Source organism: Eubalaena glacialis, chromosome 5 (assembly GCF_028564815.1).
Source record: "Eubalaena glacialis isolate mEubGla1 chromosome 5, mEubGla1.1.hap2.+ XY, whole genome shotgun sequence".
NCBI lineage: Eukaryota > Metazoa > Chordata > Mammalia > Artiodactyla > Balaenidae > Eubalaena > Eubalaena glacialis.
Genome location: NC_083720.1, coordinates 90133025 through 90153478, shown reverse-complemented (window position 1 = coordinate 90153478; position 20454 = coordinate 90133025). Strand labels below are relative to the sequence as shown.

The window sequence follows — 20454 nt, the reverse complement described above, 5'->3', positions numbered from 1 at the left end:
TTGATGAGGTATTATTTCATACAAGTATATTATTTCCCTAATTCAAGTAATGTCCCAGCCACTCCAATGCTCAGAGAGATGAGTAATCTGGGCAACTGCAAGTTCACATAATCTGTTTAAAAAAGGTTTGTAGTAAGTACAGATGGGAATTCAATATTTATTGAGAAACTAAAGGTAGTAAACCATGTGCTTTTATTATTTCATTTAATCTTCATAATTTTCCAGTGAGTTTCAAAGCTTTTAGACCCAAATTTATAGCATATAATGAGATGAGATGTGAGATAATTGATCAATGTTATAAGCATGACACGATTCCACCTTAAGAAGACATTTCATATTCTACCAGACGGGAGTTACAGACACATTGACTATAAAACCAACCACCACTGTAAGAAATCAGTTCACCAGAAAAACCTTCAATCTTGCCAAAATCAAAACAAAATAAAAGAAAAACCAAACCCCAAAGCTAACAGTTCAAATCTGTGACCTCCTAGAGTTTGTTATTTTAAAAAGCAGATTTTCAGAAGGCTGGAAGCCAGTGTTAGCACTTTTCCTATTAAAAAGCCACCTCTTATAACACATCCATAACAACAGATAAGGAACAGAATTAAAGCAGCTCAGCAGTGAAGGTCTCCTGACAAGATCTGAGCCTACATACATCAGCAGCTTTCTCCGGTTCTGACTGCAGGCTCCTCCCCAGACCCTGAGCTGCTCTGGGTATTACATGTGGATAATACTCCATAACTCATGTTCATTCTTGTTACAAGTATTCACTTACAAAAACTCTAAGTTATGTAAACAGTAAAATTCTAGCATTTCATATAACTGAAGTGAGAAGAGATGTAGAAAATTGTATGAAAAAGACAAGGATGAAATGACTCAAAAAAAGTTAACAAGTAAAAGCCATTTTCCTTCCCCCTTCCTTCCCCTTCTGATTTTCTTTTTTTAAGCTATATTCCAGAAAGACTTTTCTGTAAATAAGTTCTTGGCCAACATTACCATATACCATTTTACTGGTAATCTACTAAGATCATCAAAGTAACACAATTTACATTCTTACATGCACCCCTATGTTCATAGCAGCACTATTTACAATAGCCAAGACATGGAAACAACCTAAATGTCCATCAACAGATGAATGGATAAAGAAGATGTGGTGCATATATACAATGGAATACTATTCAGCCATAAAAAAGAACAAAATAATGCCATTTGCAGCAACATGGATGTAACTAGAGATTATCATACTAAGTGAAGTAAGTCAGAGCGAGAAAGACAAATACCACATGATATCACTTATATGTGGAATCTAAAATATGACACAAATGAACCTGTCTATGAAACAGAAACAGAATCAGGGACATAGAGAACAGTCTGGTGGTTGCCAACGGGGAGGAGGGGTGGGGAGGAATGGAGTGGGAGTTTGGGATTAGCAGATGCAAACGGGTATATATAGAATGGATAAACAACAAGGGCCTACCGTACAGCACAGGGAACTATGTTCAATATCCTGTGATTAACCATAACGGGAAAGAATATGAAAAAGAATGTATATAAGTGTATAAGTGAGTCACTATGCTGTACAGCAGTAATTAATACAACACTGTAATTCAACTATACTATAATAAAAAAAATTCACACATCTTCTGGGTTTTTCCCTTTTTGATTTTACCTATGACAATCATTCACAAAAATTCCAGCAAAAAGAAATGAAAAGGAGGAGGCTGACTCTTATAGTAGGCTTGATTCTTGCAGTAGTACCTTGTATTAAAGAAACAGAATTTTGCCAGGGCTAAGTCATAGGAAAGAAGTTTCTAAGAAGGGCACAGATTTGTTGGCCTATATGCAGCATTTTTCTTTAGTACGTAGTCTATTAAAGGAATCAAAACCTTAAACCTATCTAGTGCCTGGTAAATAATAATAATAATAATAATATAATAATGATAATGGCATCTAACGTCAGTACTCACTGAATGAATCAACACTGTCCTCTTTTTTTCTTGTCTATGAACTGTCAATCAACTAGACAATACTGATCTGCCTTTTCATCAAAATACATGTAACTAATTACATTAAAAGTAGAATCAAAGATGGAATAAAAAGATAGTTTGACTATAGGAAATGAGATGAAACTCAGGATAATTTACGTATTCAAAGCAAAGTGCTATTGGGCATCACTGGAGAGAGAAAACTGCCTTAGTTTTTTGTCTGGTGTGACCAAATCTACGGAGGACAATACTGTCCTAAGTCTGATCCGAATACCAAGAAGTTTAAGACAATCTCTGCTCTCAAGGATTTTACACTTTAACTAGGAATGTGAACACACAAGAATCAGAGAGCAAGTAAAAAGCCTTAAGCTCCAAGTTCTGCAGGACTTGAATGAATGGAGACATGAACTGGGCCAAAGCTGTCAGGGAGCGCTTCACAGAACTCTCATCTAGACTAAATGGGGATGTAGGGGCACAGGGGGAGGGAGAAGGGAAGTAAATGCTCTGGGTGGGATGTTACAGGAACAAGGCAGGAGAGGAGGCTGAGGTCAGCTCATGCAGTCAGTGAAAAGGCCAGTGTGGACAGAGTGGTGGGTGTGCGTGTGCTAGGAGAGTGTACACTGAAGCTGGGGGACTTGTAGGTGCCCAGCCAAAGTGGGAGAACGTAAAATGATAAAGTGGAGCCAAACTTCAATTTTTCTATCTTTATTATAAAATGTGTAAATCACCTTGAGATCCCTAAAGTTATGTGCCAATTACAGAAGCAATAATTACTGGTTTGGGGAACCTTCGTACATTTGAACATATGTGCTACTTTTCAAGGTAATTCCACCAGAAAGGAATGCTATTACACGACCAAGCTCAAAATGACTTAATGTTATGGGAAATCTACAAATCAGAGCAACATTCCAGACCAAATACTTGAAGTTCCTGGGATCTGTTTGTTTTTAAACTGCTTGTTCATGGTAATACACACACACATATATATATATTTATTTTCATGAATGATAAAAAAATTTACATCTTCCTAACAAATGAAAAAACAGCCATAGAAAAACGATATAATCGTGAAATAAAGTCCCCTTTGAACATATTATTATCTTAAAGGAACAGCATAAACATATATTAATCCTACTTTACTTGGAACCAGAAAGATAAAGATTTTTCAATGCAAGACTCTGAAAACCTAATCCTGTACGAAGTACCCGCATGGAAAATCTGGCGAATATGCTTACTGCTCCAGTTACAGTCATGGGAAATAAAACCTAAAGCGGACACTTCCTCTTATGGAAACAATCAAAAGGTGGTTAGAAGATTAAAAAAAAAAGAAAGAAAAAGAAAAAGAAAACTGAAAGATGTTGGTGTGGCACGCACCTTCTGTATCATCGCGCATTTGCTCCACCAAATCTGTCAAATCCTCCCAAGAGTCTTTGCAAACAGCAAAAAGAAAGGAAAAGAAAGATAAAATGTCATGCAAGCCAAGAAAGAAAAGTGTTATTAAAAACAAGGTTTCAAAAGGGATAACTGAAAGGGAGATGCCTAGAACTCTTTGGGCTTAACTCAGAGATTAGCGGTGAAAAGCGCTGGGAACGTACCCAAAGAGGAATGTGACACTAACCGAGCAGAAATATCAACTATGACTATTAAATAGGTCTCAAAGCTAAGATTAATAATTTCAAGGCTTCTAATTTCACAGATCTTCTATGGGATCTGTATATCCCATAAATAACAGATTTTTTTTCCCATTGAAAATCAAGATGAGACTCTGTATTCTAGTGTACACAACAGGGACCTCATTCAGTATTTCTTTTGATCCCTTCAGTGAAGCTAAAAAAACATGTGGAATGTTTTTTAGACTCAGGCCAAATATCATGATGCAAAACTAGTGACTTTTTCTAAAACAACCAAAGAACAACCTAAATACCTTTCCTGAGCCTTCCACCCCAACAGCTCTCCTTCCCCCAAACAAAAATAAAGGACAAGTTGCTGTTTTGAAGATAAATCACTTATAATTCAATAAAGACAGATGTTTATTCAGTTAAAAGTATAGTACTCTCTCTCCCCTCTTACTATAAACTCAATGTTCTTGTATACAGAATATTCCATGTGAGACAAAAGGACACAGATGTCAAGATTACAAATATAATAGATACTTTATTATAGTGTCTTCTAATAGTGTCTTAAAGCTGTAAGATCATTATCTGTTCTGAAATGAATTTTGAGAACCTATAGAAATTTTTTAAAAAATGGATTAGGTTCATCCTTCAGTAACTCTGAAACCATGGTATTATACACAACTGCAATATTCATAATTAAACTCACAAAATCACGTGAATTTTATATGTGTAAATATGCAACAAATAAAGGTAAGTTCTCAGAGGATGAAGCATAACAGAAATGAGAAAATGGGCAAAGAATACTTTGCCCATGATAAGCCCTCTTTCTTGAAAAATTTATCATGGAAGCCAGCATAGGATCTGAAGCAATAACTTAGAGTAATGATCCAGAAAAAAGAATTTATCATTTGTCCTACTCACTAGTTCATTAAATTATCACTGTAATTAAACTGGTCAACTTTGGTTCTCACGTGGCCTAGTGATTTTCAAGCGGACTGTAAACGTTCATTCTAGTTTCAAATATAGGTTCAGTTATCCTGTAAAGACGTGCAAAAAAGCCCACAAATATATAAAAAGTTAAAATTTAAATTTAAATTCAGAAAACAGGGAAGCAGATGGGGATCTAGTAAGGTGATATGTGATTAAAATGGAACTTTTTTGAAAACTACATATATAACGATTATTGGTTAGGTCAGACACAAAGACAGGCAATATAAAAAGTAATATAAAAAGAATGCAAGTACCTATACCCTATTACACTCGTACCGTTCCCCAATTCAAAAGTTTAGAAATTAATGACTTAGAAAATCAAGCACAGGAGTACAGCTCAGAGAACTAGGATTAAATTCCTAACTTCTGTCAACATCCCAAGCAAGGCACTTTATAAACAGAGGTAGGAGAACATGACAGTTCAAAGAACAGACTCAAGCGCTGGAACGCGCGGGCTCACGTCCCAGCTCCGCCCCTTACTGGCTGTATGACCTTGGTCCAGGTACTTCATCTGTTTTTCCTCCGTCAGTTTCCTCATCTATAAACCATGGACAAGAGGAGTACCTATCTTACAGCCCTGCTGCAAGGAGTAAAAGAGTAAACACAGGTCCAAAATCTTTTATCTGTATATTTTCTGGCCAAATGTATTCCGAAATGCAGAATTTTATTTTTTTTAGAAAGGTAAAATGGCATATACTGAGGCCAACATGCAGAACCAGAAGGGCCTGAGACAGCACTTCACCAGCAAGCACATTAGTATTTCTGCAGGAAACATATGGATATTCAAATTAAATAGGATAAAGACTATAAATAGCCTTAAGTAAATTCAGGTCATGTTTTAGCATCAAATGAGTTCAGGCAAATTTATGAAAAATGCTTTTGGTTTTAAGAGCTTTTTTTTGGATTTATGTCTAGAACACTTAGAAAGTATCTCATACAGAAAAAGCACAATATTATTATTTTACAATGAATTTGTGTTAAAATACATCATATATATATATTTGCATATATGATTTTCAAGTATAATCCTCTGAAAATATAATATGCTACAGATTTATATTATGTAGGATTATAGATTCATAAGAATATTCTTTTAACGATCATGTTAGTTTGCCATACAGACTTGCCATGTGACCTTGTGAAAATCCGTAAGGTGACTTCCTATTTTATTCTTCATTTCTTTAACTAAAAACTACATTTGTCACCTAATAAAAGTCTACTCTATTAAAGCAAAATATAAAGAAACTCCAAGATTTGTGCAAAGAAGAGCTCAGGAAAGTGAATTTCTAGGTGGAAATGGGTGTGGGTACAAGGGATCTCTCTGATTTTCCCCTTGGCATGGGCCATCTAGAGCACTTTTCTGTTCCAACCGGACATATTTTGTTTTGTTTCTAAAACAAAATATAAAATTATGAGTGTCAGAGTGATGGAATCAATTTAAAAGAGCCCTCCTCCCCAGAAAGGTAAACGGTATGTTTTCTCCTTTTAAAGTTGTTACCCACTTTACCTTGGCATGCTCACAATTTTATTGTAATAAAGAATGGATACCATAATGCTCTTTTATAACCCCCAAAGAAGGATTTATAAAAGATTTTTAAAAATTGTGCCCTCTGGAATATGTTCAAATTATTAAAACAACAACAATAAAAGCAAAAGTATCTAATACATGAATCAAAGAGGTGGGTGGCAGCATGACCAACTCTTGTCTCTTTCCCAGAACATTTCCTTTTTCTAGGGATAATACTTTGTTGCCTTCAGCATGTTTTGCCTGGTCTAAAAAACTATATTACCTTTAATTTGTATCGTAATACATATTCACAAATTGCAAAGAAGCATAATCTAAAGCCTTGCTGGTTGATACAAAAGATAGGTCTGGATTAAAATTTTGCTCTAGATAATGCATAAGTCAGAGCTGTAGCAATCAGAATTGTGCCAGATGTGCACTATAAATATTAAAGTGAATGGTAAAGGGGAGCTTCCAAAGTTACTCTGGCTAAACAGACAGCCTCAGTTCACTCAAAACACTGACTCACAAGGAAAGGAGTGCATACCTTATAAATGCCAAGTGGACTGCCACAGGGTGTGGTGGCATGAGACCAATGCAACGTCAGGACCACCACTCCACTCTAAACGCTTGGGTTAAATGGTTAAAAATGCTGCTCCTAACAGACTTTATCATCTTATTTTTCAGATGCATATGAACAAAGACATCTTTTAAAGTCAAGAGATAAGAGCCAGGCTGGAACTATACAAAGGCCCTGAATTAGGACACATAGGTTATTTGAGGTTCACTGAACCATTTCCTGGCTAAACGTGGAGACTAATTTACTTAGCTCTGGAAATATTTAATTAGGTGGTACTGTAAAATAGTTGTTCTTACGGTATGTGGTGACTCAATGATGATGCAGTGTGGTCTGGTAAAAGAGGGCCTAGCTTTGACATTGGACCCTGCATAGCTACTTCTTTTTTCTCTCCATGAGGGAGAGCTGAAGCTCCATCCCTCCTGAGAAGCACTGGAATAGACTCAAAGTGCCTCTCCATTGTTTATGTACCCAGGCTTGTGAGATCTCTCTTCTTCTTGATATGTTCTCTCTTCAGGAGTATTATTACTATAGACAAGGGAGTTGTGGTCAAGTTTAGAGACAAAAGTAACCAAGTTACACTGTCTCCTTGAGGCTAGGTGTCTTTGATTTAGAGTGTTACTTTTTAAAATTTTACTAGAGTTTCTTGAGAGTTTCTTGAGGGGAGAGCCTTCCTGAAGCCCCAACCACTGATCACAAATAACTCTGAAGGACTGTTGTGAAAATAAATGTTAATTAATTTAAAGTACTTAGCAAATCACAGGTACTCAATGTCAACTTTACATTTATAAGAAACCAATATGTGCCCTGTATTTTGATTTGGCTACAAACTGGAGTCCTCTAAGTATATTTGCCATAATTATTCAAAGGAAATAGAGGGAATGGGATTGGGAAAAAAGCAAAACAAAACAAAACTAACTACTAAACACAGGGAAAGAACATAAGTCAATGTAAGTAGACCAAGGACAAATTTAGCAGCTGAGACACTGTTAAACAATAATATAATTAGGTTGGTAACCTAATAATAAATATTAGCAGAGGAACTGTCAAGCTAACTTAAAAAAATGCTAAGAGGTACTGTTATAATAAACCAGTAATTTAGGCCAAGGTCTATCTTCTCCCCAAAGTATAGTAAAAAAAACAAAAATATCAGCAAAGAAATACAAATGGTCCTGGAAAAAGTAGTATTAAGTTACTGTGATACTGTGATTTATAATAAGAAATATATATTTGGTTTTCATGCCCAGTCCCTGACAGAGGTCTCCTGAAACCTTATAAATTCCTAAGTGACAAGAACACTAGGATCATCTTTTGTTCTAATGAGGTGACTCTGGGTGGTCTCCTGAATGGGATCTGGTTCCCATAATTAGAAGCTTGGAATTATCAGCACCACTCCCCCACCTGTCTGAAGAGACGAGAGGGGCTGGAAATGGAGTTAATAATTGGTCTTATCCACGTGAGGAAGCCTCCTTAAAATCCCAATAGTACGGGGTTCGAAAGCTTTCAGGTTGGTGAACACATTCACACACCGGGAGGGTGATGCATTCCAACTACACAGGGACAGAAGCTCCTGCGCTCTGGGCCCTCCCAGACCTCACCCTACGTATCCCTTCATCTGGCTGTACATCTGTTTCCTTTATCATATCCTCTAATAAACTGGCAAACGTAAGTTAAGTGTTTCCCTGAGTTCTGTGAGCTGTTTAGCAAATAACTGAATTCAAGAGAGAGGAGGTCATGGGAACCTGCGATTTGTAGCCCAGCCAGAGAGAAGTGGGGGGTGACCTGGGGACCTACAACTTGCATTTGGCAGCTGAAGTGTACAGTTGTGGGGTGGGAGGGAACAGTCTTGAGGGTCTAAGCCTTTGATCTGTGGGATCTGATGTTATCTCCAGGTAGGCAGAGTCAGAAAGGAGTTAAATTGTGGGACACCCAACTGGTGTCACAGAATTGCTTGGTATTGGGAAAAATCACACACTTTTGGTGACAAGAAGTGTCAGAAGTGAAGTGTTCTGTGTGAAAGTAAAAGAGAGACACAAGAGGAGGAATGTAGGTTTTTCCAATACAGTTATCAACATTTGAGCCGTTTAATATTTACTGAGCACGGACGGGGAGCAAAGGGCTTTACTAAGGCAGTTAGGACAGTTAATCTGTACAGAAGAGACAAAGATGAAATATCCACAGACACTGCCCTTGAGGAGAACTACGTAACTATGACGCAAGGTAAAAAGGGACTGGTATTAGATGAAAGAAGATAAAACAGATTCCTAAGTCAGGTGAGCAGCTAGGTGACACAGGGCCTGACGGGGAGTGAGGGGATGAAAAAAAGGGGCCTCCACTGCATCAGGAGACCCTTTGCCCTCTTGCCTGAATGGCTGCAATGGCAGAAAATAACGTCTCTGACTAACTGGACCTCAACTGGGTAGCTGCTGCCCATAGAAGAGGACACTGTGAAATTCTCAGATAAGACAGAGTACATCTCATACATACCCTAAGTTTTACAGCTCTTGGAGAAAGAAAAAAGAAATTCCAGCAGCCTTTTCATTGCAGAAAGTAAACTATAGCAATCTTAGAGAAGTGTGAAATTTCTCACTGTACAATCAACAGTAAAACTCATTCTCTTCTGCTAGGACATTGTCACTAGCTCAAAGAAACCACCCCCCCCAAAAAAAAAAAGATAAAACATTATCATGCAGTTTGCAGCTGCTGAATCAACTGTCCTAAAAACCCACAACTGTTTCCTTTGAAAGTTCAGATTTTAATACAGTGTGGGAAACCACAACCAACTGCACTGGCGAAAGATAAAAATGAGTTGCAAAGAGGCAGCCAATATGAAAATTCATGACACCACGGCATTAAAAAAATTTTTTTAATGTTTATTGCAGCTTGGAAATGTGTATTAAAAAAGTAAAATACATTACTATTTGACCCAGAAATTCCACTTCTAAAAATGAAATTGTTCAAGTGAAAAGTGTTCAAATTATAAACATAATGATGTACCAAAACTGTTTGGGGTAGCCTAATTTAGAAATAACCTAAATATCTGTAATAAGGGAGTAAAGAAATTATGGCACATCTAAACAAGTGAAGACATTAAATGAGGCAGTAGAGATTTCTATTTACTGAAGTGGAGAGAAAAACGGCAGGTCACACAAGACAGGTATGGGATGACCTTACATGCATAAAATGGTGCGAGTCTGTAAACGAACCACATGTGTATACATTAAAAAAGAGAATCAGGTTGCTAAACCTTACCAGTGGTTACTGATAGGTGCTAGAATTTTAGGTGAATTCTACTGTTTTATATTTTTTTACTTGTCTGTATTCTGTGACTCTTAAATGTGAATATATTATTTTTATAACTAGAAAAATAAAGTTGTTTTCACTAAAATTCATATATATATAATAATTCTAAATATATTTTTCTAAGAGAACCCCATTATTTTCAATATGCTGATATAATATTTTTTTATTGGGGAAAATTTAATTATGATGAAAAATAAATACTTAGGGGTCATTTGACAATAAGTATGTTTCACTGTCCCTCTACACATGTGTTTCTAAGCTCATCAAATTCATCTATTTGTTCTCTGGCAAAGTTCAAATACAAAAAATTGCAAGGGAATGAATTTTAGTATTTACTTCCCTGTACTCAAAAGTACTTCGTAGCAGTCCCAGTGGGGCTGGAACAACCGCAAGGGAAAATCATGCCCCATTATCCTCTCCACCGTCCCAAAAAAGGGGCACAACCAACAAACCCCAAATAATACAGAACCACACTGAAGCGCAGAGAATACTGTGGGTGCTCTCAAATGACAGCCTTGCTCTCTTCCTAGCCAGGTCTCACAGGTACCCAGGCTTGGGAATCCAACAGCTTGAATTCCAATCTGAGATCCATCACTGAGTATTAGTTATCTAATCTGGTACAGCATTTACCTCTGGAAAATGATAAAGATGTCCGTGATTAGCTTAGGACACATAACCTTCTGGCACTAGGCGCTGATAACCCAAAGAAGAGTTAATGTGAGCTACACTAAGAAAGTCACAAATTAAAGTAAAAGCTCTGTTCAAAAACGGTCCAGAAAAAGCTCCCCAATAGAGAGGAAAGACAGTAGTAAGGCACTGTGATTAATGACAGGGCACTAAAGCGGACTCCAGTGACAGGAGTACTAGGGAGTTGGGGAGAAACTGAAAGCAGACCTGAAATCAGAAGGAGAAAGCTGATTTTAGGGAGACCACATTACAGTCAGCTCAGTGGAAACATGTAGCTCTTCTATGGTTTCATTACAGATTGAGGTGCAAATGGAACTCTGCTGATACTTCTCTCCCAGATTTAGGATTTTATAAAATCTCAGAGGCAAGTGGGTAAAACTTACCTTGTAAGGGTGACTAGCCAGACTATTCCCAGAGCAGAACAACAAGTTCTTGTCCGAAGAACTTTGTCTGGTAGGCTTCTGAGACGGTAGTAAAAGCTATAACCTCTTCACTTTGAGAAGTTCACAAAGACTGCCTTGTGCACACATAATCACAACTCAGAGAATCTGACTATGAGGCTAACCGGGTTGGTGGCAACAGATATTCCAATAGTCTCACTGAGGGCAGATTACAAAAGGAGGAGTGCGAGAGCGAAATCAAAGAACAACACGATTCTGTAAAACAGGGAATCCTAACAACTCAGGTTTTATTTTCTGAACACAGGAAAGGAATAAATCAAATGCTGTACTAAATGCACCTAAGTCTAAATGCTGTGGGTCACCCTTGTGCACTGCATGCAGCATTTAGACAGCTCTGAAAACAAAGCATGCCAAAAAATAAACCCTGACCTGTGACCTGGAAAAACTCAAAATGTTTACTAGGAATATTAAAAAATTATAGTGGAAATTGAATCTAAAGGAGTAGCTCCACTTTTAGGCTATTTCGCCTATTCATGGATGTGGGAAACTCTGTCATGGAAGGTACTTAACTCTGAGTTAGAAAGATGGATGATTGCACATCTACAGTTTTCATTAAGCTTTTTTCTTTAAAGAAAAAAATAACATTGTTTCCTGATTATAGTAATATATCCTCTTGTAGAATATTTGGAAGACATAATGAAGTATGAAGACTATAAAAATCATCTGTAGTTCCACTATCCAGAGAAAACCACTTTTTTACATTTTTGGTACATTTCCTTTTACTTGTGTGTACGTGTACCTATATTTAAATCAAATTGTGGCAACTAAGACCCAATGCAGCCAAAAAAAAAAAAAAAAAAAAGCTGTGACCACAGTGTATATGTGGCTTGGGAGACAGCTTTTAAAACTTACTATATTTTAAAAAATACCCTCTGCCATTAAATATTCTTCCACAACACCATTAGTGTTTGTTGTATTGATGTTCTACAATTTATCGAACAATTTTCCTGTTAGGTTATTTAAGTTGCATTTAAAGTTTTGCTACTATAAATCATAATACAGTGATAAATATATATACCTATATATTTTGCCTTTATCTCTGATTATTTCCTTAGGATAGATATCTGGTAAAACCACTGGAACTTAATTTTTCAAGGCTCCTGATTCACACCGATAAAGTGATTTCCAAAAAGGCTGTACCAATATATATCCTACTAGCAGAGCCCTATCTGAGCCTTCCCACACTTTCATCAGCACTGAATATTATTCATAGATATTTTAAACAACAACAACAAATTATTTGTTGTACTAAACTTCCATTTTTGAAATAAGATACAGTGAGTCTATAATATGAGATAAATGATTTTTAAAAATTTAAAATACCCAGAAACCATAAGTTATGTGTAATGGAGGGAAGGTATTCCAATAATCTTTTCATAATCTTTTCTTTTAAAAGTGATTATTTTCTGGGCTTATGAGGCATTAATGAGTTCACCTAAAGTGTGTTAGATAGCTACAATAAACAGTACACAGTAATATAAGGCCTTCTGAAGGATGCAAAAGAAAAGTTTTACCCTAAAGAACTTTCTGTATAATCTCATAAAGTATGAATCACATAGGTTAAAATAAATCACTGGAGAATGATTTCAAGTGCATTCAGTCAAGTGACACAGACAGTATCCAACGATTCAGGAGATGAAGGATATTGGACTTGTTAGAGAAGGTTCACTGATGAACCCTTTCCTAATTTAATGTCAGCACGGAGAATCTAAAGCGGGAATAGTATAACAACAAGAATAATCAGGGTTTTGGCAAAGTGCAGAATCACAGCCTGGTTGAAATAGGTAAGCATTGAAAAGGAGTTTGAAAAAACATGTGATAAGTAAAATTACCCAAAAGAAGGGCATGGGAATAGTTAGCTAAAGAATAAGGATTCAACGTCGTTACTGTTTCAGACAATCCATAATCATGAACATTACTGCTACCACAAACAGCTTTCCACGTCATTTTGCACATCTACTTGAGAAGCGTTTTAAATTTAGCACGTAGAGGTGCTGCCTGCCCACCAGGTCAGTTTCAGCAGTGTGCCATTTTTACTGTTTCGCAGCATCTGCACAACTATGTAAATATTTTTATGGGCTTTATAAAAACGGGTGGAAAGAGGAAAAAAAAAAAACCCAAGTGGATAAAATGCTAAGGTATCCAATTTAATTGACGGCAATCACCAAGCCTGCCCCAATTGGCATGCTTTTGGCCTCATTTGGATGCTCACTGGACATAAGCTGGTCAATGCCACGTTCAATTGTGTACAAAACTACTGGAAATATGTCACCAGAGACTGGGAGGAAGATGTTCTTTATGACACGCAGGTCTATTGTTGGACGTACACTCACTGAATTGTGGTGTAGGTGAGCTGCATGTGGGTTGGATGGAGGCTCCAACACTTACTACATCTCTGAATCTGTCCATTTGTAAAATGGGGATAACAGTACCTAGGCTCAAAGGGTTTTTGTAAGGATTAAATGAGATAATGCATATATATTACTTAGAGGAAACAGTTCCTGGCACAAAGTAGCTGCTCAATAAAACATAGTATCTTTTCTTGCTACACCACCACCACCACTACCACCTTTTCAGGAATATTCTACATTCAATATAAAGGTTTCCTGAAACAGGCTCTTGTACAAGAATGAAAAGTTTACTTTCTTGAAGACTCATTTGGCAATTTTGTAAAGAATGAATCAGTATAGGAAGAGAAATGGTTTGGAGAAAAGCTAAAAGTAGGTGTAGGAATCTGGATGTGACATAATTAGATCCTGGTAGTTGCGGAAACTAAAATGAAAGACAAAATTAAGCTTCTGTTGTGGAACGGAGCACATATATCCCTCTTTTATGGCCTAAGACATACAGCACTATTTGTTTAATCATAGCAGAAAACTACAATAGCCAGATGCCTTAAATCTGGTTTATATAATTTCATACATATATATTTCATACATTGGCTCTGTACCATGGCACTGCAGTGATTGCCATTTTACTTGTTGAACTACCCTACCTCCCACTTGTCAATAAGCTCAGAAAATACGGAGGAGCGGGCTTATTCACTGTGCTGTACCTCAGGACCTAGCATAGTGTGGAGCATAAATTATAGGTGGGGTACTTAAATGTACATTGAATGAAGGGCCGAGGTTCTGATCTTATGATAAAAACTGTGTGTTTTTTAAACACTGCTTTTTTTCTTTGGGGGTTCTAACAGACCCTAAGGATTTTTCCCCTAGAAAGAAAAAAAGCACAGATGTAAAATTTTATATACACTTTTTTGAATCATGGTTCCCAGATTTAGAAGCCCTGCACTAGACTGTAGTGAATTCATGCTATGAAGTTTCTTGGTAAACAGCCATTTGGCTTCCCCTGACAAAATGCCCACTGGGACATGCACTTTTTTCATTAAAACATATGCAGGTCCCAGGCAGGATGGGGTTTTACTAGTGTGCAGTGATATTAATGAGTAAAAGTACGTTAGTAAATGTCAATGGAGTTATCTCAGCACCAGACACTTTCCACAGTCACCGGATAACAAACATTTTCCATTTCATCTTCAGGGGATTTTTCCTTGCTTATTATATCAGTAGCGTATTCCCTAATGAATGGAAAAACCTGATCCCAAATCTACAGCCATACTGTCCTTTGGGAAGTGTGGTCACTCTAAGTGTTATCTGGCTTTGAATTCCATGTCCAGTTCCTAAGGAACAGGATTGTCCTTTAGCAACTAAGTAGTTCACACTTGCTTTACAGCAGCCTCTGACATCTTTGTTTCATCTCTTTTCCTTGACTGTGAATTCATTGAGGGCAAGGAACACCTATTTCTTAGTCTCTAGAACTGGACTTTGCATCAAGGGATGCCCAATAAATATTTCTGACCAACTGACAGACCAAAACACACTCCTTGCATGTGGTGCAGTATCATTACTACACTCACAGATGTTACATATAAGCTATCTCTTTATACATTACAGTATAAGTGCCAGATACTCTAAATGAACACTAAAGCAAAATGCAACTACCAGGGGAGAACGGCAGAGGTACGTAGTAACAGCATGTCTGAAGTCGGCCATCACATACAGTTCTCTATATTAACACTAAAATCAAAGACTTGAGCAGAGATTCTCTCCTCAGTGTGTCTGCTCGATGTATCATTTCTTCATAGTCTGCCTCTTATTATCTGTATTTGAGACGGATATTTTCTAAGTTAAAAAAATAATTCAAAGCTTATAGTTGTCTTTATAACCAAATGGTATATTTTACTGTACTAAACCGATCATCTGTGTTTCACCTCTCAATGCCAGATTCCTCTTCTTTAAAAGAAGGTTAATAGGAAAACAAGTATTTCTTGATAACTGCGTTTTATCTTTAACCGATTATTTTCTCGTTTATATGAATTTAAGCTACTAACCTTTAGTCTGTCTGGTAAACAACTAGTTTAGACTACTCCAGAAGGTTAGATGTAAAAACAGAAATACACACTAAAATGGCAATAGATTTAAGAATGGGGCTTGGGCTTCCCTGGTGGCGCAGTGGTTGAGAATCTGCCTGCCAATGCAGGGGACACGGGTTCGAGCCCTGGTCTGGGAAGACCCCACATGCCACGGAGCAACTGGGCCCGTGAGCCACAATTACTGAGCCTGCGCGCGTCTGGAGCCTGTGCTCCACAACAAGAGAGGCCGCGACAGTGAGAGGCCCGCGCACCGCAATGAAGAGTGGCCCCCGCTTGCCGCAACTAGAGAAAGCCCTTGCACAGAAACGAAGACCCAACACAGCCATAAATAAATAAATCAAAAAAAAAAAAAAAAAGAAGAATGGGGCTTAAACTGTTGCAGCTCAAACCACTGCTCCATGAGTAACTATTACACAAATAACTAAATTTATAGGGCACTTTACATTAATTATCTCGTTTAATCCTCCTAACCCACTATCTGGTAGGTACCACCCCTAACTACTTGCTATACCCGAGCTTGGCCAGTTCGCTATGTACTGTCTGAAACGTCCCCTCCAACCTCTACCCGCCACGGTGTCAGCCTGGTGATCGTCTAGTGATCACACAAGGTTGAGCCCAGCCCAAGTGTCACTTACTGGATGAAGCCTTTGCTGAACCTTCTCCTTACAATTAAAGATTTGGAGATTTGCTCCAGGTTTTTCAAAAAAAAGCGTATTAAAAGAAATGAGAGAAAGATCACCTCCTTGACCACCAATAAGCACTGAAATAATTAAGTGAGTTTTTATTCCCACGTATTTATGAGTTAAGCTAGGCAGAAATTCTAGGTCCAGGCTTACACTTTGGACAGCACAGTGAAGGAAGGAACTCTGTTTTCAGAAAACAAAAGTTGGAAACCGCCATGCTTGTAGTGCTGAGGCCTCAAAGTTAGTCTATATTATCCTCTTAAGAGGATACATTATGCTTTTGCCCGTTTTCTCTTGTGGGAGTCAGAGGGCCCCAATGCAGGATTTGCGTGGTCAGATGTCTGAAGTATTCTCTGAATACTCCTGTGCCTGGGCACCAGGTGCTCCATTTTGTCAACACAGTAAGATTCCCATTATCGCTGGCCTGGTGATCACCACCTAAAGGTTAGTAGCTAAATTAAACTTAACAATTGTCACTAGCATCAATATTAAAGCAGACATTTCCTTGGTTCAAATGACTGTTTAGACACCCAGAGTTAGCCAGTGGAGCAAGGAAATAAAATCCCTGTATTTTATTTACCTGGTTTCCTAGATCACGAAACCTATAGATGTTTTCCTGGGTCTGGACTTTCATTACTTCTAGTGCTAATCATTTGAAATTGTTGCTTCTTTTACCCAATTTAAGGCAGAATTCCAAAATTCATTTGTTAGCATTTCTCTATTTTCCTCCACACCCTCCATAGTTGATTCTAAGGTGTTGAGAACTTCCTATTTGTCTGTTTCCCTTAATCTAAGGATGTGCCACTTAAGCTTAGGTTGCGGCCCTCATCCATTTTCCATCACAGATTTCTCCATATTGAATTCAAACAGCACCACTACAAATGCTTATGTGAACCAAACAGCTCACTTTTGCTCACTCACAGGAATCTTGCTCAAAAAACATATATGTATTCAAATTATTAAATTTGTTAAAAGTTATTTTGAGACACTGACACACTAAATTTTATAATTAAGGGAATATTTGATATTGCATGACTTTCAAAATGAATATTTTTTAAAACAAAATATGCAAACTGAGGCATTTGCTAAAAGACTTCTTGGTAGCCTTCTAAAAATGTACTTTTCTTCTCTAAAGATTTTTAAAGCTTTGGATGCTGTTCTGAACAGTACTGGCATTGTATGCAGTTCTAGCTGACGTCTTCTAACCCCTGTGCACATTCTGAAACTTAGAGCCAAAGGAAGCTGTCCAGCTGACAAACGAATTGTTAAAAGATGCAAAGGGCCTTAAAAACTACTTAAACGTTGCCCTTAAAGACACACCCAAATGACTGCTTTGTGTTGTGATGTTAACCCTCTCTAAAAGTGTCTAACTGGGAAAATAAAATCCTTTTCAGACACAAAGGGTGAAATCTGAGTCATGATAAGATTGCGATGACGCTAGGTCAAGGGAAAGGAATCACTTTTCCTAACCCAATTGCTAAGTGCAATTCACCTTGTGCCCTCTATCCTGCAGTATGTCTAAACATAAGGCAGATTTTATGAAGAATTTATTCTCATACGTGAGCATTTCTGTCTTCATTATTTTAAGGGTAGAGAATAAACACTAGCTAAGAGGTCACTACATAAAAATACAAAACAATTTGACTCAAATTATGACTCATGTTAATTCTCTTCCTTACTGTATTAAGAGAATTTAGGGGTAGAAGATGAAACGCTCTCACAATTTAGAAAAGGTTCTGGGAGAAAGTCACAAGTCAAGAACCACAAGGTCTCAAAGGTACTGACAGTGGAAATTTCAAATGGGTCATCATAGATACCACACATAACTTATAAAAAGCAATGGCCAATAGGTTCCATGGGAAGGAATTACCTTATCAATCATGCTTTTTTAAGGCATTGTGCTTTTTTAAGACACCCTATTCATCAAATAAGCACTGAATGTAAAACTGCTTTCTCATCTAACCTTATAATCTATATTATTAAAGAAAAAAAATGTTTGACCAAATATTTTCTAGATATCATAGCCTGTTTAACATTATATCCTGATGATAGGATACCCTTCATGAGCGTTTCAACTATATCATGTACAACCCTATAATTATGGTCATGCTTTTTTATCTTTATTAAGAATCACTACAATTTCTATAATATTTTAGCATCTAATCAGAATTAATAGCTTTTTCATTGTTGGTTAAGTGACCTCAAACGTTCTTTTTAGAGGCTTCAAGACAAAGAACTCTAAACAAGCACCAGCATCTTTTGAAAGGATACCTCAGGGGGCAGGGAAAAATTATTTTTCCCAGTAAAGTAGAGAAGGGGAGCTGGTGGTAGGTAAGGATGAAAGGTTTTCAGACTTGTTAATAGTTTACAGCATGGGTTCTTCCTGCCTCTCCCTGACCCTCCCAGCCCGAGTAACAATGGGGATGCTGGTGAGATACTAGTGGATGGGTTCTGACCATACCTTCGTGGGTAGGCTCTGGGTCAGGTGTAAGTGAGATGTCATCCAGCTCTCGCAGGCAGAGCCATTCTCCATCCATAGACACTCGGAATTTGCAAAGGTAGATGGTCTCCATAGCAGCCTGTGTGATCTTGTCAGTGGTTGGGGTCGGCATATCGGTGGGAGGCGTCAGAGCCGACATGATGACTCAGCTGGGACCACAACACACACACACACACACACACACGCACCCCACAAAAATAAATAAAGCCTCCTCAACAAAAACCCCAAATCCAAAGCTCTGCAACAAAGCTCTCAAGAAACGGGGTGGGGGAGGTTAAAAAAAAACACACCTTATGGTTTAAGAACCAACTGTTCAAGATAAACAATTCTGCACTATCTCTTCTCATAGACAGCTCCTACCACCTAGCAAAATAAGATGATGCTTGTCTTCTTCCAGCTTCTCTCTTGTTATCTTCCCTTCCCTACCTCCTTCTTTTTCAGCTGAGCCAGAGGCTTGAAATCCTGCACAGCCGATGCTACCTTAGCTGGCTTTGAAAAACTGGCCTCTGTATGAGTAAGTGAAAAATCCTCCTTCTCTGTGCAGGAAAAAAAAAGTACAAAAGAAAAAAAAAAGGAACAAAAAATAAACCAATATTTTCGATTTAGCTTAAAAAAAATCCTGAACTGCAGAAATCACTTCCAGGATCTGCTCAGAGGAGCTGGGATGCTGAGTTCTGATAGGATTGGTCGTGCGCAGTAAGCAGGGTGTTGACCAAAATGGCTGACTAATGAACTGAACTGAAAATTCAGGCTCATGTGACCAGCTGCTCTGAACGTAGGGCGAGCAATTCCCAGGATGCTTTATAGATGCTGCTGATGCAGGGAGAGCAATTAGGCTGCTAGCTCTCATCCTGCACAACCCACTTCCAGACTATGCTAGTCAAACTGTGATCAGACATAACACAATGCACATATCCTCATCAATTCCCCTCTCTGTGGGATAAAAGGGCTGGATAACAGGAAGACAATTGATACTGGGTAATACTGCACAGCAAAGATGGTAAAAGAGGTAGATTACTTTAACAAGCACATAATTCACCTCTTTTTTCCTTATATACTTAGCTATCAAAATTCTTTGCTCTGCTAAAGGTGGTGTTTTAAGAAAAACTAAAACAGATTTTCCATTTAAATATCATACTCTCAGGCATTCATAATTTCCTTCTCCAAAGTACAAAGACCTAACTTTTTAGATAGGACAGAAGTGCAAGAAAAAAAAACTTGAAGTGAAAAAAGTAAAATCCTTCCTGATTAATGGCAATTTTCCCCTCCCCCTTTTGATATTGCTGTATTCACCAAGTTTCTGCATTAGATTAGTTTCTAGTATCTTAAAAATTCTCCCATCCTGGAACATGCTAAGGGCACATTATCCAGTTCTCTTAAACCAATCAACCAGTTTACCCACTCATCCCATATCTATACTATCCAATGAGACCTCTATGCCTTGGTAACAAGAAGTTAGGTACTTGCTTTCTGAGCTACATAAATAACAAGGAGATAAGGGATGACAAAGATTTTCTTTGAAAACGTTTTGGACGATTGAAAACAAGTTTTTGTTTGTTTGTTTTTTGTTTGTTTTTACTTAACGGTCTGGTTTTTAGGAGGAGCACAAAACTTCAAGAAATATGTCCCAAGATGATTAATTGTATTCTAGGATTTCTTATCAGAGGAATATCTAAAAACTGAAAGAAAAATTTCTCCTTGAGTATTATT

At 37.6% G+C, this 20454-nt stretch overlaps 1 protein-coding gene across 5 annotated transcripts in view; it reads right to left on the bottom strand.

The window, feature by feature from the left end:
* The window catches only part of RUFY3 (RUN and FYVE domain containing 3), an 83115-nt gene that overhangs the window by 48234 nt on the left and 14427 nt on the right, over positions 1 to 20454 (bottom strand). For 2 of the 5 annotated variants that reach the window (XM_061192355.1, XM_061192357.1), the window contains exon 2: positions 18706 to 18893. The exons of the other annotated variants lie outside the window; for them this stretch is intronic. In XM_061192355.1, coding sequence (XP_061048338.1) covers positions 18706 to 18883 — 178 coding nt within the window. In that variant the 5' untranslated portion in view covers positions 18884 to 18893. The remainder of the gene's footprint in view (positions 1 to 18705; positions 18894 to 20454) is intronic. 5 annotated transcript variants of the gene reach the window in all.